Source organism: Penicillium coprophilum (genome assembly GCF_028826855.1).
Source record: "Penicillium coprophilum strain IBT 35676 chromosome Unknown utg000001l_segment0_segment0, whole genome shotgun sequence".
In the NCBI taxonomy this organism is placed as follows: Eukaryota; Fungi; Ascomycota; class Eurotiomycetes; order Eurotiales; family Aspergillaceae; genus Penicillium; species Penicillium coprophilum.
This window is the reverse complement of record NW_026622720.1, coordinates 1,932,672-1,959,877: the sequence shown is the minus strand read 5'-3', so window position 1 is coordinate 1,959,877 and position 27,206 is coordinate 1,932,672. Positions and strand designations below refer to the sequence as shown.

Below are 27,206 nucleotides of genomic sequence, written 5' to 3'. Positions count from 1 at the left end.
CTCATTCCCTTTGCAGTTCAAATGTAAACAAAGTAGGGCAAATCCTTAGGGTGGAGAAAATTTGCCTGAGAGCCTGGAAGTCTTGGCGCCGAAAAAAAGTCTCGAAAGCTTTTGGATCGCCGGGTCAACATAAACCTCTGCAACTCCCCTCCATTTTTACCGGGGATCACCATTTTTTCAAAATGGCTGACGATGGAATGCTTATGAACTTTAGTATTGGTGACACTGTCATCAAGCCTGAAGCCAAATTCAAAGGAGGAACATGGCGAGACCGACTGACCGCAAAGAAGCGCTCAGCCCACCGAGGCTCCGAGAAAGAACCCGGAGATGCAGCTGCGCGCAATGTAGCAGCCAAGAACCCGAATCAGATCCAACTCGGTACAAGGCCCGTGAAAAGACAAAAGACCGACGACTCGTTTAATCGTCCCAGCGCCCAGCGCTCTGGTGGTGATCGACGACCACAGCACCCACGAGACCCCACACAGTTCATTTCCTCACTCTTTAGTAGCAACCCCGAAGCGCGCAATCCGGAAGAGCCTAAAGAGGAGAGAGAAGTGGAAGCCGCAAAGCCGACGAATGCGCCGATGATCGACGGGCTGGATACCTTCACGAATTTGGGCCTGTCTCCCAATCTCGCCGCGCATTTGCTCACAAAGCTGGAGCTCAAGGCACCGACAGCTATCCAGACAAGCTCAATTACACAATTGCTAAAGGAGGAAACGGATGCTTTCATCCAGGCCGAAACTGGTTCCGGAAAGACTTTGGCTTATCTTTTGCCGCTGGTACAACGGATTATGGATCTCTCAAAAGCGAAGAACGAACACAATGATACCCAAGTCCACCGAGACAGTGGATTGTTCGCTATTATTTTGGCACCCACCCGTGAACTGTGCAAGCAGATCTCTGTTGTGTTGGAGAACATTCTGCGCTGCGCGAACTGGATTGTGTGTGGAACGGTAATTGGTGGAGAGAAGAAAAAGTCTGAGAAGGCACGGTTGAGAAAAGGATTGAATATTCTCGTCGCAACACCTGGTCGATTGGTTGATCATCTCGACAATACGGAAGCGTTAGATGTCAGCAATGTGCGGTGGCTTGTACTTGACGAGGGTGATCGCTTGATGGACATGGGCTTCGAGGAGGAGTTGCAAGGGATTGTCAAGAAACTTGACGCTAGACAACGGCCGAGTCGCATTCCCAGTGTGCCTACACGCAGAACGACAATTCTGTGTTCTGCTACACTGAAAATGAATGTCCAAAAACTGGGAGAAATCAGTTTGAAGGACGCGGTACACATCAAGGCCGACCCGAACGAAGAGGATGATGATAAGTCAGATAAGGACGAGGAAGAGTCATTCCGTGTCCCTGCCCAGCTCAAGCAATCGTACGCGATTGTTCCAGCTAAGCTACGTCTGGTCTCATTAACAGCCTACTTGAAGAGGACGTTCATGCGCAAGGGATCAGTGATGAAGGCGATTGTTTTCATGTCTTGTGCTGATGTAGTGGATTTCCATTTCGAGCTATTCTCAAGGAATCAAGACCGCGATCAACAAAGGAAGAACGATGGGGAAGAAAAGGACGGAAAAGACGAAGAGGAGGAGAAGGATGAAGAAAAGGAAAAGCTATCGCCCCATGGCACCATTGCTCCCGGTAGAGCATTCTCGACTCCGAATAATCCGGTCCTCTTGCATCGACTGCACGGCTCGCTTCCCCAGGCTGTTCGAACAGCCACCCTTGGCTCTTTCGCTCGCAGTACTGAGGCTTGTGTCATGATCTGTACGGATGTGGCTTCGCGTGGTCTGGATTTGCCCAACGTCGACTTGGTTGTCGAATATGACCCAGCTTTCAGCGCCGATGATCATACTCATCGTATTGGTCGTACTGCTCGTGTAGGACGAGATGGCCGTGCCCTCATCTTCCTCCAGCCTGGCTGCGAGGAGAACTATGTCGAAGTCCTAAAGCGCGGCTACCGCGATGGAGGCAAGGCGCTCACTCGCACTGATGCAAACGAGATTCTCAAGCGTGGCTTCGGTGGTAACGACAAAAAGAAGAACTGGGAGGAGAAGACAACCGATTGGCAGATGGACGTGGAGCGTTGGGCACTTGATAACCCGACCTATTTGGAAATGGCCCGACGTGCATACCAATCTCATGTCCGAGCCTACGCGACCCACACCGCTGCTGAACGGAGTATGTTCGACATTAAGGAGCTCCACTTGGGTCACCTTGCGAAGGCATTCGCTCTGCGCGATCGACCAGGTAAAATCAACGTCCCTGGTCTACGACCTGGACAAGAAGACGCCAAGAAGGACTTCAAGGCTGCGCGGAACGGTGCTGCAGGCAATAAGAGAAAGGCTGATGATGCTCCATCTTCCACAAATGTTACGGACGAGGCTGCTCGCAAGATGAGAGCCAAGATGAGGGAGCATATGTCTGGAGCCAACGAGTTCAACTTGGCTTGATCTTTTGCTCTGTGTACTCCTTCAAAAAAAAGTATGGTCGCATGGTTGTTTTGTAGCATTAGCATTTATCTCAGTAGATATCCCATAATGAAATCTTCCCGTCCTTGGACCCAGCCGCTAGCCAATGAGTTTGTTGTACTTTTTGATTCCGCTGTTGTTGCACCGTTGCAAGAGAGTAGTTGCGTGCCTCCACCATCTGTCCCGCTGCGCTCTGATCTGCATCTCGGAATTCTTGTTTTGCAGACTCAGGCGATGAAGCTACCAACGAAGACGTGCTTTCAGTGTCCCCAAACGCCACAGAGTAACAACCATCCTTATGCCACTTCAGCACAGCTAGTTCTTTCATGGTTTTACCCGAGTACACCCGGATCCTGCTGTCCCAGCCAGCAGTAGCAAATACCTTCCCATCAGATCGGATCCGCAGACCCTGTTGACCCGAATGCTTTGTGTTGACAATCTTCAAGGGAGATTCTTCTTTGTAGCCCGCGGTCGGTATGTAGCCCGCAGACTGTATGCTGGGAATGGGGTGCTTGATAATCAAAGCATCCGCAGAAGAAGAGATGAAGTATCCATGGGATGGGGCAACATCCAAGGAAAGGACCGGTTGAGAATGAGGGCGGCCAGCATACAGCTTCTCCCATTTTAAAGGGTTGCTGTTTATAGACTCACGCTCAAAGCTGGCGGATTTGAGGGCGCCCCGATGAACAAAGACCATCACATGGCCATCTTCATACGCAGAGGCAATGTAAAAATCCCCAGAAGGTGACACGAAGAGATTCACTGCCATCAGCATTCCAGTTTTGATCGATTGATCGGAAGGAATAGTACTGATCCTGCGCTCGGATGGTAGATGGAAGATATCGACTCCACCAGAATCCAATGCATTGGGTACTGCAAAGAGAGTGTTCTCCGGTTTACCAGATTGGGATGGAAGCCCGGGAAGCCCATCCGAATTGACAAATGCCATTGAGAATGAACAAAAGTTGAGCGCATTCACGGGCAAGGAATGGAGTAACCACGGCTGGGTTTTAGTTTCTGGCTCTGTAGATTCGGTCGCATCCACTGGAAGCGTCTTATTGAGGTAACATTCATCATCTGGTCTAATTTTCCACACGCATAGTTTGTGGTCGCGGCCATGTCTATTGCAGATGTTAGTAAGATGTCACAAAGTGAAGAGAAGTTATCATACGTGTAAATTTCAGTTCCACCTTCGCTTACATTAACGCCTCTCGCCTCCAAAATGGCACCCCCATGGGCCTTCCATGCCGCCACAGGGCGTTTTGTGACTAGATCCCAAACAACGATCCAGCCATTGGCGTCGCCGGATACAAGGCGTAAATTGTGGCTGTAGATGTGCAAGGCATGAATCGGAGAAGCATGTCCACGAAGAATATATATTGGAGTGGCCGGAGACTGAGACCGAACCGATGAGGTGTCCATCTCAAACGCCTGGCTTGTGGTTGTTGCTTGTTGGTGTCTTCTATGTTGTACGGCAGAGGCGCTCTGTGGAATTGCCTGCTTACACCGCCACACCTGAGCCTCACAGTGGTGACCTATCTTAAGAATCTTTTTTATGTCTTTACGAATTGGGCTGCTCCCACTGGAGCAATATAAAGCAAAAGAAGGATGAAAAATTCAAAACACGTTGAGGAAACAGTTGGCTAACAAGGCTAAAAACCTTTGCCTAGGCCGCCAATACCATGCTCGTGAAATATATACTTCATACTAAGTTAAGGCCGTATCATTTGAGTGTATCACTTACCATCAAATACTAAAGCTAATAATACCAATCAGCTACCGGGCAGACTTGAACAGAGCTCTGACCTAGTCTCAACACGGAGTTGGTCGTATCTATCCCTTGGAACGAGAAGCAGGAAGATAAATGATTATGAGTCCTTCGGGGCCGGCAATATGGGACGCGACAGTAAAAATGAAGATAAGGAGAAATGGTTGAAGCAAAATTCTGGTAGTATTTATCTCAACCACGATTGGCAATGCTCGCTGCGTTGATCAGTTGAAAATAATCCATGGATATGCAGATGGTATAATCACCATGGATGTTGAGTTAGGTAATACAAAATCATGATTCATAAGAGGTTCGGATGCGTCAGATCATATCAAATGTCCCATAGTGATATAGATCGAGTGGATGGTGATGATGTGGTGGCACATAGTATCCTTGATATGGGCGGTTCTCCAATGAGAAGTCACCCGCAGTCAACAAGGGATTGTGTAAGCTCGGGGATGAGCCCGGGTGACTGGAGATTGACAGAGACGGGTCTAATTCATAGAAGTGGTTGTGCATCAGGGCCGGCGCCACCGTGTGCGGGTGAGCGTCGGCCCAGCTCCAAATTTGTTTGAGGTCGTTTTGGATTTGTTCAGCATTGCTACCAGTCACTTTCGTGATGTTATCAAAGATGCCGAGTGCCTGTTCTTGAGCTTGTCGTGTTTCCAAGGACTCTGCAGCGAGGACAAGAAAGTACAGGGATATATCGGCCACACCTCTATTAAACTGGTCAGGCCTTCTTTTAGGTTTCTGGTCAAGAGTCTCTACTAACCGGTCTGTGGTATGGGCAATAAGGCCACAAATTTCGTGCGCATGGCTGGATTGCATTTTCCGCATATCCGCGTTAAACCCTGACTGGAAAGGATGCGCTTTGGCGAGCAGAATACGACAGGCGTGGTAGAATAATCGGGAAACGATGGCAGATCGGTTGACAAGCCTGGAAACATGAGTAGGTAGACGGGTTGATTGCGAAATTAGTGAGAACATACCAAACCTTAGGGAAGGCTGAATTGGAACTTGTTTGCCATGGTTGCAAATGACCTAGGGGTACGAGGGATCTAGGAATAGATTTTGCCCATTGGTCACACCACTTGTTATGAATAATCCATTCATGATTTTGATGGATGGCCCGCGCTGCATCATCGCCTAAATCGTGAGATTGGCGCGAAGATGCTTGGGATGTCATAATTTTCGCGAAAATATAAAGTATCCGATGATGCCATATATCTTGATTGCCCCCATTGGTGGCTTGTGAAAGATCCATGTCCATGTTGACCCCCCAAGTGTTTGGATCCCACGACAACGTCCAATTATATCGTAAACAGTTCAGCATCTCTGCACTGACGCTGATCCTGAAACATGCTCCACCTAAACCGGGGGTTTTGGCGGTCCAGCCGCATTCTCGAATTAAGGCCCGGGAGCCTGCGCGATGATCGCCATCGTGCCTTGATGAGGCTGGCATGGTCTCGGAAAAGCCAAGAGCAAGGGCTACTGTTGCACAGAGGACAGAGTCACGGTTGGGATCATGGATCGCATTGAGAAGATCCCGAGTAGCCTCGTCATAATAGCGTGTGGCCTTTTCGTCTCCATAAGAAGGGTCTACGAAAGAAAGATGTCTAGCACCACACGCAAGAAATGCTTTTAGCAATATGGGCTCGCCGATGGCAAAACCTGGAAGAATCTGGGAGAACTGCGAGTTGTGAGCAAATGCGAAAACAGAGCGTGCAGAAAGTACCCACGTGGTTCATTTCATCCATTATATCCATTCGTGGACCAACTTCTTCCATGAAAGTTCGAAGAAGAGAGACATGTTCTGGGTCGGTGAGAAAAACGTGGTGATCATGTTTTCCAGCTAGCTTCTGCGCGAAATGAGATGTTCCGTGCGGAAGAAGCTCATCTCCTGGTACCAAGTGCGACTGGTGCCAAGTATCAGTTCCTACGAAATCCGCCACATTTGAATGTGGGAAATCAAAGCTCAGCGGGTCAAAAGAATGCGCCACCGATTGGAAGAGATCTGTCAGATCATCCCCGATAAGGTCGACGTCATGCTGTGATTGTCCATTCTCTTCAACGGGACTCTCCGGCTGGATAGGCGGATATATCTCGAAGCCCCCAACATACAAAGATGCAATCAAACGCGAATCATCTCGAAATGTCACCTTCGATCCATGGGGCCGAGGGATTAAGTGTGGAGGCGCCACGGTTTGAGTATCAATAAAATTGAGACGGACACCACGCCGACAGACGCGATCCGACTTGCGACAATTAAGACATCGTCCCACAGCCTCGTCGCATTTCAAATGTCTTTGGCGACAAGTGAGGCAGCCTGTGCGTACCCTCCTAGCTTTGGTATCAGGGCCATCTGAGGACTTCTTGCGACTGGAGCGGGGGCGGGGCGTGCTCTGTGAATCGCTTGCCTGACTTTTTGGAGTGGATGTCGTGCTAACACTGGGCGACTGCGGCTGCATCTTCGCTACTTTGCGGATATTCATATTGCCCCGGTGAATTGCGAACTTGATAGCTCAGCTTTATAACGTAACTATGTTTCTAGTCTCCGGCGCCAACTGGAGCCCCAATCGATAGATGTTTCCCGAATACAAAAGATGCCGTTGTAGGTTCTACCCAGATGGCCATGTTCGTTGTTGACACTGCGATGAATGGAAAGTTTCAATAAAGTATCGAGTTAGAGAAAAGAGGACTGTGCCTTTGAGGTTGGTTTTCAAGTGTAGCTTCGAATCCAACCATTCGGCGGCACGAGGGGCAGGAAAGAAGGGATCGGCAAATAAATCTGGGGGCAAGAAAGAGTCAGCTGAGTGTTATCATCCGAATGCACATGAACTTGCTTACTAGCCCCTTGCTTAACCACACAGACGTCTCGAGGTTGCGGCGAAGTGGATGGATGTTGAGTTAAAGATTCAAGAAAAAAAGGTGGGTCGCATTTGCCAAGATCTCGCCGAGGTATACCCGTTGACCTTTACAATAACTCAAGTGTATATTATAGTACATGTATATTTACATCGGGCCAAGTAGATACAGTCGGGCTAAGATACTCATGTCTGACACATCCTAACAGTTGTAGCCAATGTACATTCTCCGGTGTCCACTGAATCGTGCCCGAGACACTATTTACGCTTTTCTCCCCAATCGCGGTAGTCGGACCCGGCCCAAAAATATTAATACAATGACTGCCCAAAATGCGGCGGATATGAAGGTGAGTTGAAGAGCCGCAGAGTATGACGTAGTGACTGAGCGGTTATTAGCAAGGTTAAAGCAAGGGGGCACTCTTAAAAAAAAACAACACACACCTTCTCGTCGATGGACTGGATCCAAGTGGGCAATGGTACGAACGGATTTGCGGACAAGTGCAATGATATGTTCCTTCCCATTACCAGTCACGTTTTGGTTGAGCTGGTATATGAGACTATTTTGGAAGATCCAGCTGCTGACTGCGACACCCATCACGGCGCCCAGGTTTCTCCACAGACCAAGAGTCGTTGTTGCGACAGCCTGATCTTGTTGCTCACTAGTTGCGAGAATAGATACCATCAGACTGGGGAATGCAAAGCCCTGGCCTAGACTGGAAAATGAGATGCAGATCATGGACAGTGGTTGAGAGGTATCAATGCCCATGGAGGCAGGTGCGCATCCACCGATCACCATGAAGCAGACACCGATCATGACGAAAGGCTTTAGGCGTCTGGTCCAATTAATCATGAATCCGGTGCTCACACTGGAGATGGTGACCGCTATGGAAGAAGCCACAAGGCGTAAACCAGAGGCAGTTGGGCTGGTCAGTTTGACAGCCTGAAAATACAGCGGCGCATTGAACAACACGGTGTGTATAGACATAGCGGCAAAGAAATTGCCAAAGATAATACTTGCTCGGGGATCCTTTGACATGAGCTCAATTGGTAGCACGGGCCGTGGGACGTGCAGCTCGTAGCGCACCAAGATAATTGCTAGCACTACCGATGACACCAGGGAGGTGACAATGAGCGGATGGCTCCAAGGATAAACATTTCCTCCAAAGTTCAGTCCAATAATCAACAGAGTCACACACATAATCAAGATGAATGATCCCATTATATCGATACTGCGGACTAACTGCCAGACTTTCATGCGTTCCATTCCAGTTCGTTTGATGCCGAGATCCGCCGGGACCGTCCAAGCAGCTGCGATGAAGTAAACGAAGATGAAAGGCAGCTGGATGAGAAACGCGCCCCGCCAGCCGATATGATCACACAGGTAACCACCAAAAGCCAGACCGAGACTACTGCCAGTGCCGAGACACAGGTTAATGTAGGACTGGTAGACCCCGCGATACTCGAGATGTACCAAATCACTGGAGATGATTTGACCGATGGAGAAGATACCACCCGCACCAAGCCCACAAAGCGCGCGAGCAGCGATAAAACTGCCGATATTTTGCGCCAAGCCACAACCTGCCGTCGTGATGAAGAACATGGCAATCGAGAAAAGATACACAGGTTTCCGGCCAAATGCATCGGAAACACGTCCAAAGAGAGGCATGAATGCGGTGGATGTCAGCAAGAAGGCCGTCGATAGCCAGGAAGCTGAGTTGGCTGCTTTGAAGTAGGAGGTGATTACTGGATGGCTGGAGGCCATGAGGGTTGAGTCGAAGAAGCCGATCATGTAGCCCATCATGATGCCGCTAAAGATGATCCAGAACCTTGCCGGCGAGATGTCAATGAATCTCGAGGCATATTCATTTTCGTGGATTGAGACGCTCGACTCTTGGTTGGGAGAACCAGCCCTAGAAGCTGGCTTGGCATGGTGTTCTTCAGATGCAGAGCTTGCACTGAATAAGCAGCGACTATTGGCTTCTTCTCTCGTATCTTTGTATGAGCAGGCTGATTCAACATCCGTTGCGGAATAGGAGATTTCATGGTGACTCGTCTGCTGGACGGAATTATTGCGCAGGAGCGGGGTGGCCTCGGAGGGACCAAAATCAACAAATTGCCCTTCGTTCTCGTCAATAGGCATTTTTGCCGAACAATGTAAAACCAAGAAACAAATATATGAAGATTATGTATGATATTTCATGGGAACGAAGATTTTGCAATCACGAAAACTAGGTCCAACAAACGCCATCAATCCCCACTCATCGGCTTTAAGGTAGTGGTGACACACAAGAAGAATAAAATTGAGTCAAGAGATGGGATCTTTATGCTCCGTAGTTAAAGCTAGCGCTGCAAGATCCCTGACGCGACACTGAACCAATTGCCGAGGGATAAATTGCACTTGCAGTCCAAAAATGCATGGATGGTTTGACGAAACGGGAATAGCGTTTGTCAGCGGGTCCGACCTCGGGATCCGATAAGAGATAGGGAGGTATGTTCTTTTCAGGGCGTTTTACTTGGCTCAACCTGAGATTCCCAAACAGATGTTCAGAACTGTATCACATTGTCTACAAATATCCCGAACAATGCATTCGCCGCTCCGTATAGCCGTATTGGAATGTGACACCCCGCTTGACAACATCAACCGCCGCTATAACGGGTATGGCGGGGTATTCCGCGCCCTCCTCAACGCTAGCGCCAATGCATTGAACCAGCCCGAGAGACTCGACCCAAAAACGGGTCTGGAAATTACGGCTTGGGATATAGTCAATGATGACAAGTACCCAAAGCTGGAAGATATCGATGCCGTGCTCCTAACAGGATCAAGTGCGTATTGACTCGGGTAGGCCCAAAACATTGCACAAACTAACCATAGAGGCACCACAGGACACAACTCTTTTGAAGACATCCCCTGGATCAACCGTCTCGTGGAATTTACTCAGCAAGTCCTCGCGCAGGATCGCGTCCGCCTACTTGGAATCTGCTTCGGACACCAAATCGTCGGCCGCGCATTAAACGTCAAGGTCGGACGAAGCGACCAAGGTTGGGAGATCGCCGTGTGTGATATGGATTTAACCAATGAGGGAAAAGAGTTGTTTGGACGGGAGAAGATCGTGAGTTCCCTGCGCCTGCTTTTTGTGTAACAATAAGCTACATATGTGCCCATGCACCCGAGTACGTGGATATGCAGACACCTGACCTAATTTCTCTCAAAAGCGCATCCAGCAAATGCACCAGGATATTGTCTTCGATTATCCTCCGAACGTGATTGCTCTGGGCTCATCCCCGCGCTGCGCTGTGCAGGGTATGTATGTGCCGCGCCGCTTTATTACCGTTCAGGGCCATCCTGAATTTACGGGGGATATCGTTACAGAGATTATCCAGAACCGGGCCGAGAAAGGTATTTTCAAGGAGGACCAAGCTCGGGATGCTTTGAGCAGAGCTAATAGTAAAAATGATGGTGTTGGTATTGGAGTGACGTTCCTGAAGTTCCTACTGGAGGACTGAAAGTAGGAACACACTCCCGATGCGACACATGCGAACTGCATTAGATTTGGTTACTTCTGTCTGGCTTCAGGTTTTCGCGAGGATTGGTTGATGTTCCTTTAGACTGGTATCAAATAGATCTATCTTCATGCACATAAGACGCACTGCAGCATTTGACACGTTCAATGGATGATGAGGGCCTTCCAATACATGTACCCAGTGTCAGGCAAAATTGCTACTTGGGAATAAGTGAGTTCCTGGGGTCACATAGTATTACTTCCACCCAATTCACTATGTGGTAAGAATCGGGAACCAAATGAGCACGACTGACAGTCCGGCAAAAAAAAATGGGTGTGACATTCGAATCTATATTAGATTTCAAGCCACCAAACGAAGCTGTGACACCAGCTCGCCACCAACACTGGGGGTCATGGGTCAAAGTCCAGACCGGAATAAAGGTGCCAAAAAAGAAGAAGCTGAAGGCTCTATAAAATAATGGGAGAAAAGAAATCCTGGTATCGTTGTAAACAAGATCAGTGAGGACTGCCCCAGGCAATATCCTCATGCAAGTTCATAAGACAAAACGCCCCCTTCCGCAAGCCCATAGGCCGCGAGCCCCGCAAGGCGATGCAATATGCAAACCCAAACCAATCGCTTCATCACTAACGCCTTTTTTTTTCGATGCAAGAGAAAGCGCTAAAGATGTTCAAAGGTCTATCCGGAGACTGGAGACAAGAAATAAATAAATCAGGGACGTGGGCGGGAAAGTCGTCTACTCCGACGACACTTTTTTCCGTCCGTGTCCGATTGTTCCGGGTTGGTGTTACCCGGGAGAGAGGGGTCTGTGGCCTGACCATCTTCTGTGTCGGAGTTCATCTATCAAGTGAAAGATTAGGGGAAATCCCATGCGAAGGAGATTGATGGTTGGAAGAACTCACTCGAAGATTCAAGGAGACGACCTCGTCGTGTTCATCCCTGAATGAAATCCCAACACCCAATGTAAGATTGGAGACAAGCCGTTTCTTAGGTCGAGTGCGTCGTGCGGGACGAGGATCTTCGGAATCATCGCTGTCCTCCGCAGACCGCTTGCTACCCGTGCTAAATGGAGAGGAAGACCGCGAAGCCTGCAAACTTGGTTTCATAGGAATTCCCGGGGCAGCTTTCTTATCAAGTGGGACGTCGGCTTTCTCGTCCAAGAGCGCGGCGAAGGCGCGATCGATATCGCCACGACATCTCTGCAGCATGTCAACAATGGTTTCCCGATCATATCGGCCTCCCAAGCCCTCTTGAATGGATTTGATATCCCAAGGGGGATAGAGGTCAACAGCTAGGCCGGCATCGTTAGTGGCTACATCACTAATGGGGTTTTCTTCCTGTGAAGTGGATTTTTTATGATCGACGTCGGAATCAGGGTCTGAAATGACCTTAGGCTCAATTCTCCCCTTGATGGGTTGGAACAGCTTCAACTTGGTAAGAAGTCCTTCATGCTTGCCGTCAATTCCCCGCACTGAAGAATAGTGTTTGAAGTCCTGTGGTGGTTAGTGGGGTTTGATAATATGCGTAGCAGGACACTTACATGAAAAGCTACGTGCACAACATCCCGAGGTTGGTTTGGGGGGCATTGACATCCTGGAACAACGAAACACCATCCATAGTGTACACATTCAAGTCAACCTTGAAGGCCTGACAGAATGCCTGGAGATGCTCGGAGCTGCCCCATTCCCCATTCTTGCGCGAGGTAGCGATCATTTCCTGGAAGCGCCGTTCCATATCCTCCTGCGTCGGAGCGGAGACATCGGCGGAGCGAGTAGCATACGCAGATGCAGCCGCACGCTTCGGCCGGCGCCGCTCCCCACCTTCAGCAACGACAAATTGCATGAAGTAGTCTTTATTGGAAGCCATATGATTGGCCAGAAGCTGGCGGATTTCGTCTGCATGGTGGGTGTCACCATACAGTTGGTCGGAGAGGGAGTAATAGAGACAATTGCCTGGAATTGGACGCGTCAGAATAGGCAAGACGACGTGACGCAGCTCCCAATGACCGCAATGGAGCTCCGCAATCATGCCATAAGTGTAATTGGCTTACCGTCTCCCTCTGTAGGGAGTGCATACAGGCCTCTCTCTTGGAGAGAGGCCATCTCCAAGCTCGCGTGGTGCATGTGCTTGGCTTTTGAAATCTGCTGATCCTGCAACAGGCGGGGCATGGTCGGTGGGGTAGACATTGAAGAATGAGGGATTGGAGGAAGGGATGCGTCTAACGCAGGCGCCTCGAGAGTGGTATCGTGAGAATCAGAGCCCGTAAGTATGGGCACGATTCTGCCACCATTAGTGAGGCATGACATATTGAAGGGAAGACTCGACTAAAGCTCGGCATTTATGGGAGTGTAGACCAATTGACAAAACAGATAAAGAAGTGAAGGAAAATAGAGAAAACAGAGCAATTGAGGTTATTGATCTAAGAATGGCAAACAAAAGCCCGCAGAGGAATTCGGGCCCTGCGGGTGGTATGAAAAAGGAAATTGTTCGGCCGCCAATGCCCATTTGACTACCGGGAGGAGGCGGTGAGCTTTGATGCTTGGTGATTGGCCACACCGGGGGTGTCTGTCCACCATGACATCGCCCAACTTTCTTTGTATCAAAAGCCTTTCCAGGTATTCAAATCTATAATTAGGAAATCGAAGCTTCTTCTCGGTTATCTGACACGAGAATATGGGAAAAGAACAATGATCCAAGAGCAAAGTGAGCATCAATTCAAGCAATTCAAGATCAAATGTGATCGATAACGTTCAATTCGGAGTGGAGTCCGGAGTAATGGAGCGGGATTTTACGGAGCTCCTTGCTGGAAGTCAAGGTGAAATCACTAGATACTAACTGAAGACTTGAATGAAAGGTCGAGAGATGTTTCACAAACAAGAGCATTGAAGGATTTCAATCAGCTCTACCTATCCAATTCGCCCTTTGCTACAAGTCAGCATCACCTCCGCACTTATGCGGAGGTGTATTTTTAAAAGTGCGTATCCATCGATGGACCCACTGAAAATCTCTAGCGCGTTTATTTTATTTGCGTGGCATCTGATTGGTGACTGCTCCACACCGCCTCGGTAGGACTTCCACAATGGGTCAAGTATAAACTGAGATAAGCAGACCCTTACAACACCTTACCAGACCTTACCGGACCCTGTACCGGACTGAGAGCTCTCCCCTCACCCCACTCCTTTCAGCAAACCCCTTGCATCTCAATTGTTCCCAGCTTTTATTTTTGTACTTTGCTTAGAAAATCAACAGTCCATGGCGAACAACATTGTAGTTTTGGGGTAAGAATCCCAAGATTCTCTTTTACCTCTGAAAGTCGTTTGATCACTAACAATGTAACAGCGCTGGTGTGTCTGGTTTGACCACCGCATATCTGCTGTCGCAAGATCCCGCCAACAAGATAACTGTTCTGGCAAAACACATGCCTGGAGACTATGATATTGAATATGCGTCCCCATGGGCCGGTGCCAACTATATGCCGTATGACCAACTGAAACCGGTTCCTTGAGATAAAGTTCTGATTAAGTGGATCTTCTACAGGGTGGGAAAGGAGGGAAGTGCTCATCAGAAATGGGAGCGCAATACCTGGCCAGCATTGAAGGAAATTACGGAGAAGTACCCCGAGGCCGGTATCCATTTCCGAGGTATGATCTCTTCCCCAGAACCTGATCAGCATACGATGACCCTCTAACAAAATATAGGCACCTTGATCTATAACCGAAAGAAGGATCAGGAATCAGACACCGGAAAGTGGTTCTCGGAACTGACTCAGCCAAACCCATGGTATAAAGATGTCGTGCCTGATGTATGTTTGAACCGTGGGTTGGTGTCACAGACTGGCTACATACTGACGGGAGGACTCTAGTTCAAAGGCGTTCCCTCGGATCAATTGCCTGCTGGGATAGACAACGCCCAGGAGTTTACCTCTGTCTGCATCAACACCGCCGTCTACCTGCCCTGGTTAGTCGGTCAGTGCGTCAAGAACGGCGCGGTCTTCAAGCGAGCTATCTTCAAGCACATCGCCGATGCCGCCAATGCCCACCACTCCGGACAGAAGGCTGACGTGGTGATCAACTGCACTGGTCTGTCGTCCAAGACCCTCGGCGGAGTTCTCGACGAGAAGATGCACCCTGCCCGTGGCCAGATCGTCGTGGTCCGCAACGATCCCGGTCCCATGATGTCGACATCCGGGACTGACGACGGAGAAGATGAGGCATTGTACATTATGACTCGTGCTGCAGGTAAGATCCTATATTCCTATATGCTGGTTGTACTGTTTGACCATTGGCTGATTGCTTCTAGGTGGTGGCACCATCCTCGGTGGCTCTTATCAAAAGCATAACTGGGATGCACTCCCAGATATGAACCTTGCCACTCGCATCATGAAGCGTTGCATCGAAGTCTGCCCCAGTCTCGTTAAGGAGGGACAGGGTATTGAGGGGCTGGATATCATCCGCCATGGCGTTGGCTTGCGACCCCTGAGAGAGGGTGGCACTCGCATTGAGAAGGACAAGGTGGATGGTGTGGCTGTCGTCCACAACTACGGCCATGGAGGATTTGGCTATCAGGCCTCCTTCGGCTGTGCATATGACGCTGTGGCTTTGGTCAACGAGGTCCTGCAGAACAAGTCTCGCGCTAAGCTGTGAGGAACTTCGTTGAACAGTTCAACTGTTGTATACTCGTAGCAGTTCCACATTCAGCCTTGACCTGTATATATTGCAAAGCCTGGTCACTCTATATATGCCATTATGACGTCAATGGAGCATTGCTTGAGTATTCAGTTTGAAACTCAGCAGAAAGATCATTCAACCACATATATAATCACTACTTCACGTGCTCCATGATGCCACCACATACGTCGAAAGAAGTAGCCCTCAAAATTGACAAAGTCCTGAATGAGTTCGGCAGATCACCTCTACATGGCACAACCTTTGCCGACTCGCCAAACTCCTGCCCTGAGATGGTACTGGCGATGCTTATGGATGCCCTGATCAAAGCAAGGCCAATCTCTCACGAGTTGACGCAGAAAACAATAAAAGAATTAATCAAAGCCAGGTACTATGACATCGACGTACTTTCCAATAGTACGTGGGAAGATCGAACGATGGTTTTACAAGCTGGGGGTTACAATCGGTATCGGGAGCAGTGCGCTACCAATCTCGGTGAGCTCGCGGATCTTGTTGTCGAGAAATATGGTATGCTTTAGCTTACACATATTTGAATCCACGATGTTATACCCCATGTAGATGCTGACGCTGACGTTGCATGAGTACAGAGGGCGATTTGAACAATCTCCTCCTGGACGCAGGCTGCGAAATCAACAAAGTTGGACGATTACTGAAGGAGGTCAAAGGGATTGGTGACTTGGCAGTGGAGATATTTTTCAACAGTGTTCAAAGCGTGTGGCCAAGCATTGCTCCTTCTGTCGATTCACGGAGCTTGAAGACTGCAGCTGAGATTGGGATTGGCACTGACTTGGATGAGATATACAATGCACTGGATCGGGACCCTATGCGAATGAGTTGGTTCGCTAATGGCCTCTCTGAGGTCCGGCTGGAGAAAAAACAGGAAGTAATTCAGGAACTTTGAAACTGCATACCAGATTCATCGATGTATCCTAACCGGAAGAACAAGCTTATGGGGGTTTTCCTTTAGGTACAACTATTCCAGCCCTTGACCTGGAATTATGATCACCCCTCACTCCCACCATGTGTCAGAGCTCGCAACGAAAGGGGCATGGGTTGTTTGACATTCTTCAATGCTTTCCTAAAAGCCTTGACAATGCCTCAACTAGATAACGAGAAACATATATAACCGAAACATCATTTACCGGCCTTTCGGATTTGGGGCCAAATGGACCACCTGCTTGAAATCAGCGACCATATTCAACAAGTTAATGAACAGACAGCAACTTACTACTGGAAGTATGGCTGACGCAGTCAAAAGCGCCAGCATGGTGGTGCATCCAGTCCATCCCAAAGTCTCATAGGCGAGCTCTGAAAGCAATGGACCAAGCACAGTTCCGGCGCCAAACGCTGCATCGAGGAGCATATAAGCCTCAGTAACTGCGCTCTTGTCGCCATATAAATCCGGTTGCTCCTCTTGAAGAACATTCACGATGCGAGGTAGCTCCGTAACCAACGGGGTCAGTGACGTATTGAGCCCTATGCCTGTTTATCATGAGCAAACCTACGCAAAGTTATAACGCTTATGCAAAACACGACGGAGCTTACCAATGAAGACTAATAGTAAACAGGCGAAAACCTTATTTACAGTATCGTCCTGTTGTATCAGAGCGAGGAGACCGACTGCTACAGCCCCCAGCGTAAAACCAAAAGTTGAGACCAATCTCACGCCATATTTGTCCGAGATCATACCAACAAATGGACCAAGGAATGATGGAATGGTTATATTTAGAAACATTGCTCCTGTAGCACCGGAAAACCAGTGAAAAGTATGCTTGATAAACGTCGGGAGGACAGCGTCCATGGCGCTCACTAAGATCGTGTTGATGAGGCATCCATATAACGCGGCCAGTATTCGTGGATTTCGAAGAACGCCTCCGACGATACTCCACCAAGAAGGATCTTTTGCAATCGCCGAAGAGGACTCGCGGCAGTGTGAGAGGAGCGGTGTTGTGTTGGTTGGATCGCCATCTTCGACAGTCGACAATCGCCGTTTTCCATTCGCAATAGCACTCTTTGTCGAGTTTCCATTCGGGAGGGAGGAAGCCCTAGTGGAGCCATTCTGTGCTGTATATTTTTTAGCAGCCGTTCTGTCAATCATCAGCAAAATGAGGATCAAGTTGACGACGACGACGCCAAGACCCATGATAAAGACAGGATAGAACCCTGCTTTTTCATATACGATTCCTCCGAGCGTGGGTGATACAAGCACGCCAAAATTCATGCCCGAGAGTCCGAAACCAATCCAGGGTCCCAGCTCGTGCGACTCGATCGTGTCCACCAACAGCGTTAGGCCGGCAGTGTAGACAACGCTCGCAGATAGACCCTGGAAAACCCTTGCCACGATGATCATCCACGGCTTGACCCCAAGCATGAATGAGAGTGTGGCAAAGAATGCACAAAAGAGGCCTCCCAGAAATGGTATTTGACGTCTTTCGCATTTTCCGACAATCCAACCTGCCATCGGGGCGCCGAGGACCATTGCAAGTCCAAAGACGGCTAAGGAGATTGACGTCCAAAATGGGACGTCAGCCTCTGATACTCCGGATCGATTAGTTAAGGAAAATGGAAGGACGGATACGATCTAGAAGACAGCCTAGGGTCAGTATGTGCATTATGCTGGTAATGATAGATGCACCTACGATCCCGTAGAGAAATCCATCAGTAAAGGTAGTGGAGAAGACAGCCAGGCCGATCAGTTGCTTGGAAGAGCGTAGATTGAAAAGCCATGGTTTTCTCGGTACGATAGCCTCCATGGTCATTCGCAGATGATAGTTCTAAAATCCCACAGAGGGCCAATCTGATTTTCTCCCGAGTTCTCCTCGTAATGATGTTTCGAAAGTCAACTCCACGATGAAGATGAAGAAGGTGCAGTCATAAGAGAATTGGGAACTATGTACTTTTGTATCGAGGCTACATGAACTATATTTAAACCAATGAGTATCTGAGCAATGAGCAGGTCTCAACATAAGCCGCCTTGGCCTCTTGAACCAGTTTATCTCTGAGTACTGTCCTAGTTGGTAGATCCACATGCATGGAGGGATGATACATGCACATTCTCTGCATGATTTATTGACGATCAACAGAAGCGATTGGACCACTGATGATGCACTGGGTCATAGTCTCCACCACGATCGCAAGTTGCACCAGCTGAATGATTTGCGGCGGGGATAGACACTGGAAACAATTTTGTGGTCCTTTGAAGTGGATTCGTAGGGGTTCCATGAGAACATGTTGCATACAACAATCTCTTGCCATTGAACAAGCACAGTAGTTAGCGAATCACAGGTAACTAGGTACCCTTGTGTATCCAATATGGGGTTCGGAGTCTGTGATTGTATTGCTGGATCTCTTTGCTTTTTCGGGGTTTCTTTTGCTTTTCTCTCCACTTTGCGTCCTGTCTTTTTGTCCTGTCTTTTTTCTGGTTCTGTTGGATCTCAGACCATCCCTGAACCGTCTTCAGATCGTCTTAATTGATTAGTTGCCAGACTAAGCGGTTTGCTTGCTAGTTTGTTATGGTATCAATGCCCTGTTCTTTCTAGAGATTGAATAGTAGGGATTTCGCCCTTTTCTTTCCCCTCCCTAGCAGTCAGGTCAGGCTATAAAGCCCCTATAAAGCCCTTCTACTCTCCTAGGATCATCAAAATTATTAACGAATTATCAAAAAACTAGTGCTATGATGCCTATTGTTTCATCATTTCAGAAATCTAAGATCGGCGAGGACAAGCTTGTCATCCAGAGTCATTCATGGCTATCCCCAATTGTGCTTTCCGCCCATTATGCCAGAAGTCATAATCTAGATATTTCCAAGCAAAATTCTACCAAGATGTATCAGAAAAACTTCAATCTTGAGGTGATCAGCACAAATTACAGGAATGATATTATCGAGACATTTTTCACATTCCGGGACTGATTTTCTTGACTATTGAGCCAACAATGCGATAGAAGCTCAAAATTGATACGGAGGACATAATATTAAATGAAGAGATGAAGGCTTTTTCATGCCTCCTATATTAGACAAAACAACGAGAAGTAGTACATAAAGTCGTGTTCATTGATTATTGTAATCCTGAAAGAAAATGAAATATCTAAATTAATCCATCTAGTCACATGTAGCCCCAAACCACCTCTCAACCACACACATCCCATCCGATTTTTCACATGTAAATACAAACCCCAACCAAAAGCCTGGGATCTACGCCTTGTTGGCCGCATTCTTGCTCATAGCACGAACCTTGTGGCCGTACTTGTAAAGCACATAGGGAACAGGCGCCATGAGAGTAGCCAGAACAGCAACGATAGTCACCGACCAATGGGGACCAATGTTCTCGTACATCTTGACAGAAGCAGGGCTGAGAGCACCAGCGACGACATACCGCGCAAAGGTCATGAATCCAAGTGCCGAAGCAGCATACTGCAGGTACACGAAGATGATGTACATGTATGTCGTCGTGAAAATGCAAACAAGGGCCCAGCCGAAGACGCCGGAGGCCACGATTGGGGACCAGATACTGATGTCAGCCTGGAAGGTAATGTTAGTAAATATCATGTGGGATGATGGATTAGAAGAACTTACGTAGCAAGTCCAGGCCATCCAGAAGAGAGAAACCGGCATCATGATAGATGCGCCTGCCATGGCCCAGTAGAGCGATACCTCGGGCTGCAAAGCCCGACCCTCAGCCTCAGCCTGTCTTGCGGCCTTCTTGGTCATGTTGTACAGAGGAGGAATCATAGCCAGAGCAACAATGACACCGGGAATCATGGCGACGAAGATGACGAAGGTCAAGCTGGTGCTGATACCGTACACATTGGCAAAGATGAAGGGGTAACCGTTGAGGAAGGTAAACAGCACGAAGTAGAGAAGGACCAGGTAGAAACTGAAGATGAGAATGATTGGCTCAGTCCAGATCATGACGAAGGGCCGGGAAACGTTGGTGAGCAGACGCGGGCCTAATGAGTTTGCAGAGGTAGACGCATGGGCAGCGCGGTACCGGCTATCACCCGTCAGTTCGCGGAGGTGCTTCGCGCGCCATTCCAGAAGGACAGGACTGAAGGTCTCAGGCTGGCCGAGTAGGACGACGACCAGAGCGACGGCACTAATGATCATCGAAATCCAATCGGCCCACACGTAGCCAATCTGCGGGGTGTAGGCGCCGATCACAGGGCCCAGGATCGGGCCCGAGTAGGCGGCGATGGTGACGAGGGGCAGGCCGAAGGGAATCTGCAATGGTTGCCAGATGTCGCCGACGGTTCCCCCGGAGACTGTCATTGGGGCAGCGGGGAATAGAGCACACAGGAAGCGGAAAACGAGGGCTGCGCCATAGTTTGGTGCCAGAGCTTTTGCCATCACGAACAGAATTACAAAGATGAGTGCGGTGAAGTAAACCATATTGCGGCCGAAGGTCTCGGAGAATGGACCGGCGAATAGAGAGCCAACGCCGATTCCAATCAGGAAGATACCTTTTGTTGATGATTAGAATGCAGGATATCCAAAGAGAGGGAAACAATATACATACCGGTCGTCATAGATCCAGCCATGGCGTTAACACCGAAGTGCGCATCGAAAGCGTCTTGAGTCGCACCCTCCACTGAGGAAGGGATTGTCATGGCGATGGCGACCAGACAGCAGCACAACATGACCATCCACTTGCGAAGTAGAGACCAGTTGAGAGGATTGCTTGGGTCATTTTCCCTCCACCCAACCACGAACACAACCTCGCCGTTGTCTCCTAACCGAGAAACCTCCACGCCGGGTACAAGGGGGACATCGTCGAAGACGGCTGGCTTCTCGGCCACTCCTGCCTCTTGGTCTGATCCCAGAGACGGCGATGAGGTACCACTGCGCCCCAGCTTGGTTTGACTATTGGCCAAATCTTCCTCTGCTTCGCGGCGAAGACGGCGATACTGGAACCAGGACTCCATATCGATATTTCTTTTTCTCAAAGAAGCTTCGACTAAATCGTTGTGGGCAATTGAAACCGAAGAAATAGATAGTCGCAGATGTCGAATTCTCCCAACCGCAGGCTAATATCGTTCAATGTGTGATCTGTGAACTCAATTCCCACGGCAGGAAGGGATAGATATACTAAGACTCCATGGCAAAGCCACGATACTGGCCATTGAATCTCGAAGTTGGTCAGCGTGATCGGACACATTTTTTTTTTCACGGGCCAACTCATCTCTCGGACACATAAAACACCAAGGTCTACTCCGTAGAGCGCGGTGCGTTATCGTGCCGACGACAGGGGTTCGTGATGGCGCATTCATTTGGCCGAGAGACGGGACCCGCACGTTTAGTGCGCATCAGTGAGCCGGAGTCGTGCATCGACTTGATATGTTTCGTGGTTGACTCGAACAATATTGGACCTGGGTCAATGCGATGTAATTAGCTCCCACGCTAACTTGGCCCTCCAAATTTTTCGTTGGTGCACGTTCGCGATGTGACCCTGCATCTCTAGTATGTCTTTAATGTTCGCCACTTCGCTTGGGACGTCACTGCGGTTGAGGGTAAAATGATCCCGGCTATAATTTATGATCTCTCGTTGACTATTGGTCTCAACGGGGTTCATGAGTCAGGTCCCCTTTCAACGGAGTCAGGTTTTCCTCTCTTACCACGACAGCTCGGCAGCTCGGCAGAGAAGATCCATGCATACATGCCATCAAAATCAAAAACAGCATCTTTTACACCGGCATACATTGATTTAAAATACAGATCTTGAAATGATACCGCGAAAATGGCGCCCATAAATTGCATGTTGAGACTTGAACCTCCTAATCAGGAAGTAGATATTTATTGGCAGTATATTTCAGAAGTACTACAGTATTGGTGTTACTCCCAAGGCGTCGCTTGTAGCATGTATGGATCATTGGACCTTCTCTGGCATGCTGTCGTGGTAGGGTACATGTAGGGTCGCAATCTGCCTGGTTTCATATTTTTAGTTATCTCATAGTTTTTTCATCTAGTCTAGTTTGTGTGATTGGAAAGCTCAAATTTATGATCGGATACATATGAATGTAGGGCTCGGGTAACGACGGAATAACCCGACAATCGAATTGCTAATTCAACTAGAACAAATAAACACTCTATTTCGACCAGAATCTAGTCTAGCTAGCGTGTAAAGGTGACCAACCACAGGGAGTATAATTTCCTACCTGCATGTAATTTGGACACACCATTAGTGATGCTCCTAGATATCTCTCCGAAAAATCGGATAGACTGACTACAATGAAATAGTGTTCCCTGATATTATTTGGCTTGTCTCAAGGTTATCAGGGATAGACCGATACTCCCCAGTTACTTGCACTTGCTGCGTTGTTGGGACATGTATGGACGCATGCTACAAGGGTCCAACTTGAGACCAATACTTATTTTGCAGTTGCAGCGTGTGGCCGAAAAAATATAGAACAAAATATCATCCGTTCAAACTAGTCTCGATATATAAGAAACCCATAAACACAATTTCAATAAAACCCAAAACAGCTCTCACTTGATCCCAAGCCGGAGTTGTCCATGTTCTTTATGCACCAAAATAGCTTCAAATCGTGTACTGAGAGCAAGCTACATGATTAAGCTCACACAGCGACCACCACAGGCGCGTTCAAGCCCGATGGTTCCTCCAACACCTCACCATCACAGAGGTCGTCGACCACATTCACACTGAGTTGGGGAGGGATGTCGCTCTCCGTGGTTGCGGTGGAAGTGACATCGATTGTTTCCGAGACCTTGGGCCACCAAGTCTCTAAGTTCTTGCGGTACCAGTTGACCGAGAGCCTTGAGTTCTGCGGAGAAAGGCACACGCTGGCGCCATCCCAATGCAGCCAGCTTGCTGCCGTCGACCCAGTAGTCTGTGTCGTTGAGGGGACGGTCGGGGATCCAAGTGAGTGAGCGTATGAAATCTCGCGCGCGCTGTAGCCAGAGAGTTCGAGTATGCGAACGGCGACTTAAAGGTTGGTGATGCTGTGGGATAATTGTATGTTGTATGCCTCGCCGATCACACCCTTGTGCAGCAGCGTGTCAAAGCCGTCGGCACCATCGGCTCCGTAGAGGTGGCGGCGTTTCTTCAAGTCGCTGCCTTGGGTTGTTAGCAGCTGCTGCTGTATTAGCAGGGCACAGAAGCAGGGGATACGATTTCTAATCTCGTGTCATAGCATGTTTCCGTCCCCTGAATGTGTCCGAGGTTTGTAATACTTACTCTCGGGGTATTGACCAGGTCCGAACACGTTGTTACTTCTCACGACGAGAGATGGAATACTGAAGTACTTTGCGTATGCCCAGACATACATCTCGGCAGCAGCCTTGGAAGCTGAGTATGGGTTTGTGGGCATGAATTGCTTGGCCTCATCGCATGCCGACTCTACAACATCTCCATTCACCTCGTCAGAGCTGGCATGGAGAAAGCAGTTCACTTTTGGGGGGCCCTTGTGGTGATGAATGGCCTTCAAGAAGCTGTTGAGTACCGAAGACTTTGTTGACATTGAGGCTGAGGGGATCCTTGAATGAGTACTGGACGTGCGAGCATGCAGCGAAGTGCACCACACAATCAATTTTGTAGTCCAGAAGAACGTTGGCGAGGGCCGCCTGATCCGTAAGGTCCCCTTGCACACAAAGTGAAGTTGGGCAGAGAGTTCAAGCAGTTGACATTGGACAGAGAAGAGACAACGTCGACCTTGCCAAAGCAGACGATGTTGTATTCGGGGAACTGCACCGCTATTTGGCGGGTTACCCAACCTCCACCAAAAGCCATGTCAGTGATGTACAATTGGGGTGATAAGGAATCGGCTCACGTAAAACCTGCACCACCAGCGATTACAATGTCCTTGGTGTCACTCCGAGGCTCGAATTGGATGATTAAGATAATATGTTGGCTCTCAATGTCATTCGCACTAGCTCTGGCAGGAGCGAGCGAAAGACCCTTCTTGAGATGAGGCAGCGCAGAGAGACTATGAGCATGAAGAGCAGGCATTTTCTCCAGGACTCTAACGATTGTATGAATTCAGTGATTCTTGAACTTTGCAACGAAGGCGAAGATGCTGCTGGTGTCTGGCTATTCGGTTTCTCTGCGGCGCGCAGGCCCTTGAAATAGCTCAACGTCCGAATACACTGCGATAACGGTAAGGCTACGGTGACTCCAAGAGATATCATCTGTCAGACATATGGGTAGATTGGTGCACTTGCAGAGAGAGTTGCTGCTCGGTCAAGTCTTAGTGCTCTTGCTTGAGTATATATTCAAGAATCATTGCTCTGAATACAGGATATCAAGGTGCCATTTGAGTAGGTCATCATCATGGAGACATAGGGCTGCAATTTTTCTATTGGTATCATCTATGACCTTGATATAAAAGTCCAGTTATCCCGGTATTTAGCCGTACACGCTGGGATATGCTGGTGCACATGGGTATTAACAGGAAGGAGCATGATATGCAAATTACTCAGATATGTCGACGTAGTTAATCCGTGGAAGTAGAAAGCACATTACATTGTAGGGACTTGACGAGCTTAATGGTTGTATATCGAGCGTTCTTGCACAATATGTTTGTGTGACGTTCCTGAATTTCACTTTGTAAGTCAAGCATGGTTTCGTTCATGTTGATATATATGAACATATATATCTGGCGACGCTTTCGTAAACTGTTAACTGTCTATCTTTTCTTTCTATGCCCTTTGCTTTATTACTGAGAGGGTTAAGATCAAGGTCTCCTTTCAGACCTTCACCATACCAGATAGCAACATTCAAACTTACCACGAAGCCGCACCCTCCAGGGATCGATGATAGCCAGGCCAAGACCTGTAGGCCTACGCCAAGGAAACATTGGGCTTGATGCCTAATGTAGCATAGCTTCCGCACTGACCGGTGGCAGATCACGTGAGCCACCAGTGGCCTTGGCAGACCCGCTGCTCGCGACAGCGCAGCTGCTGTCGACGTCCTCATTTCCATTTCCCCCTGTTTTGCTTCAAGAAAAAACCTGGCAAGCTTTTTGATCAAAGACGTGTTCCTTACTATAGCTTCTTTTAGACCTCCTGTTTGGTCTCAAAGGTGTGTTTCCCTTTGTCATAGAAAACAACGAACTGAGGTCCAGCCTGGCGAATTCTGGCGAACCTTACTTCCATCATTATTTGAGCGATTTGACGAGACCAAGCACCATCGATCTTCGTGTTCTAAGCTAACCTAACGCTTCCGAAGACTCAACTTAGTCACTCGACACCAATCCTTGCTTCGATACATTGCAGCCTAACGTCTCGGCTCCGCATTATTGAGGATCACTTCCATCTTATAAACCCTTCAACGCTATCGCAATGGATTTCACAAACATCTTGTATGTTGATTCTTCCTGGGATATTCCGTGTTGGTACTGATCCAATGCAGCCGTCTTGTCAATATCGCCGTGGGTGTGTTTATGGTGCTCGGTGGCATCAGTAACTTCTTCACCGGTACCTGGAGTTCATTCATCCTGGGCGCATACGTTGTTGTCTTCGGTCTCGGTACGTCTCTATGGTAATCCAAACCCGCGCCAATAGCTAGCGCTAACACAATCTCAGTCATCGGCGGATTGGAGTTCCTGCCTCACGTCCCGGATTACGCGTACCGTTATGCTTCGTTCCTCTTCTCTTTCCTCGGCCGCGGTGTTTGTAAGTCATCCCTTTGCACGTCCCCATATCAGAGGGGAATTCGCCTAACAGCTTCCGTCAACAGTCTATATCTTCATCGGTTCCATTCTGCTGCACGACCACGTGCTGCGCATCATTGATGGTTCGCTCGTCGCCTTCATTGGTCTTGGATACGTCGCCCTCGAGTTTATTCCCTCCATCGAGCCTCCCTCCAACATGCGCGAATCCGATCAGGGCTGGGGTGCTGAGCAGGTCTAAATTGTTGCCTGCATAGGTGGCGATGACCATTTCCTGTCACGTCCCAATTGGGGTGGATCGCGTTAGCACTCTGATGGTAATCGTCTAATCAGACAGCTTCCTTCAGTGTGTGGTAGGCGATGTTGAGCGCAATGACCTTGGGATGCCCTCGAGTCTGAATACGGTGAAGGATGTCATTATAGAGAGATGGGGTTTGAGGGTGATTCTGCTGGGTCTCCGATATTTTTTGTTGATACCAGAAAGGAGAGACACCTGTACTATATTTGGGCTAGCATTCTAGCAGCAATATGCTCTAATGATTTATTGATTAATACCGGTGAGAGATCATCTGATCTGATAAATAGATTAGGTGTCTTAGACTGGTAAGTACAATACCAAAAGTACAGCGTGGCCATATATCTGGCCATATCGCTTCGGCATATTCTATCTCCGACCGACCAATCGGAATCACCAGAGAGATGATTACAGGATTAGTCATTCCCCTCGAACCAATCATCGTCCCCAGATATCTGATTGCCCACCATCGCCCCACTCTCACCTCAGTCTTTCCACCTATTTCCACCCTTTCCACTTATTTTTTTCGCTCAACTAGACTTCATCAGGTCATTGGTGGAGTTCTACATGCAATATTAGAGACATATAGAATGCAAGAATATCCGAGATTTAGCTGAGTTGTATAAGGAAGCCAGAAAACTAAAGAAAGTTGATTAGATGAGATGCGATCCTCGGAGTAGATAAAAAGTGATAGATTGATATGCCCGTCGATCGCCCCTTTAGATCGATAAACCCCAATCCCTTTCTTTGGCGATAAGCAATTCGGTCTCGCCTCTTTGTTTCTCCTTTTCAACTTTTTATCTTTTCATTTTCGGCTTTCCACTTCGGCTTTGATATCCTCGACATCTCTTTTCTCTCGAATCCTTGGACTCGTCCTTATCGCCTTCATCACATATTGTGTGCCCACTTTGCCCAGTGACGCGGAGTGATCACCATCTTGCAGCTCCCTAGCCTCTCAGCCAATCCCTGCTTCGCTAG

General features: G+C 48.5%; 13 protein-coding genes across 13 annotated transcripts; 5 read left to right on the top strand and 8 right to left on the bottom strand.

Moving 5' to 3' along the window:
• Positions 1-182: 182 nt before the first annotated feature.
• dbp7 (putative ATP-dependent RNA helicase) lies at positions 183-2,459 on the top strand (the record flags this gene model as incomplete). The annotated part of the gene is made up of 1 exon (XM_056671874.1): positions 183-2,459. One exon carries the CDS (start codon positions 183-185, stop codon positions 2,457-2,459), a length of 2,277 nt encoding a protein of 758 aa, XP_056537447.1.
• Positions 2,460-2,529: 70 nt separating this feature from the next.
• N7500_000727 (WD40 repeat domain-containing protein) lies at positions 2,530-3,899 on the bottom strand (the record flags this gene model as incomplete). The annotated part of the gene is made up of 2 exons (XM_056671873.1): positions 2,530-3,598; positions 3,649-3,899. 2 exons carry the CDS (start codon positions 3,897-3,899, stop codon positions 2,530-2,532), a joined length of 1,320 nt encoding a protein of 439 aa, XP_056537446.1.
• Positions 3,900-4,566: 667 nt separating this feature from the next.
• On the bottom strand, positions 4,567-6,737 carry N7500_000726 (Zn(II)2Cys6 transcription factor; the record flags this gene model as incomplete). The annotated part of the gene is made up of 3 exons (XM_056671872.1): positions 4,567-5,182; positions 5,235-5,916; positions 5,981-6,737. 3 exons carry the CDS (start codon positions 6,735-6,737, stop codon positions 4,567-4,569), a joined length of 2,055 nt encoding a protein of 684 aa, XP_056537445.1.
• A 634-nt stretch (positions 6,738-7,371) lies between these two features.
• N7500_000725 (putative MFS multidrug transporter) lies at positions 7,372-9,249 on the bottom strand (the record flags this gene model as incomplete). Its single annotated transcript, XM_056671871.1, has 2 exons — positions 7,372-7,490; positions 7,551-9,249. The coding sequence occupies 2 exons, from the start codon at positions 9,247-9,249 to the stop codon at positions 7,372-7,374; spliced, it is 1,818 nt and encodes a 605-aa protein (XP_056537444.1).
• Positions 9,250-9,691: 442 nt separating this feature from the next.
• Positions 9,692-10,613, top strand: N7500_000724 (type 1 glutamine amidotransferase; the record flags this gene model as incomplete). The annotated part of the gene is made up of 3 exons (XM_056671870.1): positions 9,692-9,932; positions 9,993-10,219; positions 10,323-10,613. 3 exons carry the CDS (start codon positions 9,692-9,694, stop codon positions 10,611-10,613), a joined length of 759 nt encoding a protein of 252 aa, XP_056537443.1.
• A 726-nt stretch (positions 10,614-11,339) lies between these two features.
• On the bottom strand, positions 11,340-12,934 carry N7500_000723 (OTU domain-containing protein; the record flags this gene model as incomplete). Its single annotated transcript, XM_056671869.1, is given in 5 exon segments — positions 11,340-11,468; positions 11,531-12,121; positions 12,169-12,221; positions 12,239-12,580; positions 12,679-12,934. The coding sequence occupies 5 exon segments, from the start codon at positions 12,932-12,934 to the stop codon at positions 11,340-11,342; spliced, it is 1,371 nt and encodes a 456-aa protein (XP_056537442.1).
• Positions 12,935-13,880: 946 nt separating this feature from the next.
• On the top strand, positions 13,881-15,271 carry N7500_000722 (FAD-dependent oxidoreductase; the record flags this gene model as incomplete). Its single annotated transcript, XM_056671868.1, has 6 exons — positions 13,881-13,906; positions 13,968-14,105; positions 14,166-14,269; positions 14,327-14,430; positions 14,491-14,866; positions 14,928-15,271. The coding sequence occupies 6 exons, from the start codon at positions 13,881-13,883 to the stop codon at positions 15,269-15,271; spliced, it is 1,092 nt and encodes a 363-aa protein (XP_056537441.1).
• Positions 15,272-15,468: 197 nt separating this feature from the next.
• N7500_000721 (uncharacterized protein) lies at positions 15,469-16,214 on the top strand (the record flags this gene model as incomplete). Its single annotated transcript, XM_056671867.1, has 2 exons — positions 15,469-15,820; positions 15,901-16,214. The coding sequence occupies 2 exons, from the start codon at positions 15,469-15,471 to the stop codon at positions 16,212-16,214; spliced, it is 666 nt and encodes a 221-aa protein (XP_056537440.1).
• A 237-nt stretch (positions 16,215-16,451) lies between these two features.
• N7500_000720 (MFS transporter) lies at positions 16,452-18,066 on the bottom strand (the record flags this gene model as incomplete). Its single annotated transcript, XM_056671866.1, has 3 exons — positions 16,452-16,795; positions 16,859-17,894; positions 17,953-18,066. 3 exons carry the CDS (start codon positions 18,064-18,066, stop codon positions 16,452-16,454), a joined length of 1,494 nt encoding a protein of 497 aa, XP_056537439.1.
• Positions 18,067-19,505: 1,439 nt separating this feature from the next.
• On the bottom strand, positions 19,506-21,232 carry N7500_000719 (Major facilitator superfamily domain general substrate transporter; the record flags this gene model as incomplete). Its single annotated transcript, XM_056671865.1, has 3 exons — positions 19,506-19,832; positions 19,887-20,770; positions 20,827-21,232. 3 exons carry the CDS (start codon positions 21,230-21,232, stop codon positions 19,506-19,508), a joined length of 1,617 nt encoding a protein of 538 aa, XP_056537438.1.
• Positions 21,233-22,882: 1,650 nt separating this feature from the next.
• On the bottom strand, positions 22,883-23,785 carry N7500_000718 (uncharacterized protein; the record flags this gene model as incomplete). The annotated part of the gene is made up of 2 exons (XM_056671864.1): positions 22,883-23,250; positions 23,503-23,785. 2 exons carry the CDS (start codon positions 23,783-23,785, stop codon positions 22,883-22,885), a joined length of 651 nt encoding a protein of 216 aa, XP_056537437.1.
• Positions 23,786-24,090: 305 nt separating this feature from the next.
• Positions 24,091-24,273, bottom strand: N7500_000717 (dTDP-D-glucose 4-6-dehydratase-like protein; the record flags this gene model as incomplete). Its single annotated transcript, XM_056671863.1, has 1 exon — positions 24,091-24,273. The coding sequence occupies one exon, from the start codon at positions 24,271-24,273 to the stop codon at positions 24,091-24,093; it is 183 nt and encodes a 60-aa protein (XP_056537436.1).
• Positions 24,274-25,604: 1,331 nt separating this feature from the next.
• Positions 25,605-26,174, top strand: N7500_000716 (TVP15 family protein; the record flags this gene model as incomplete). The annotated part of the gene is made up of 4 exons (XM_056671862.1): positions 25,605-25,624; positions 25,675-25,790; positions 25,848-25,937; positions 26,002-26,174. The coding sequence occupies 4 exons, from the start codon at positions 25,605-25,607 to the stop codon at positions 26,172-26,174; spliced, it is 399 nt and encodes a 132-aa protein (XP_056537435.1).
• Positions 26,175-27,206: the final 1,032 nt, after the last annotated feature.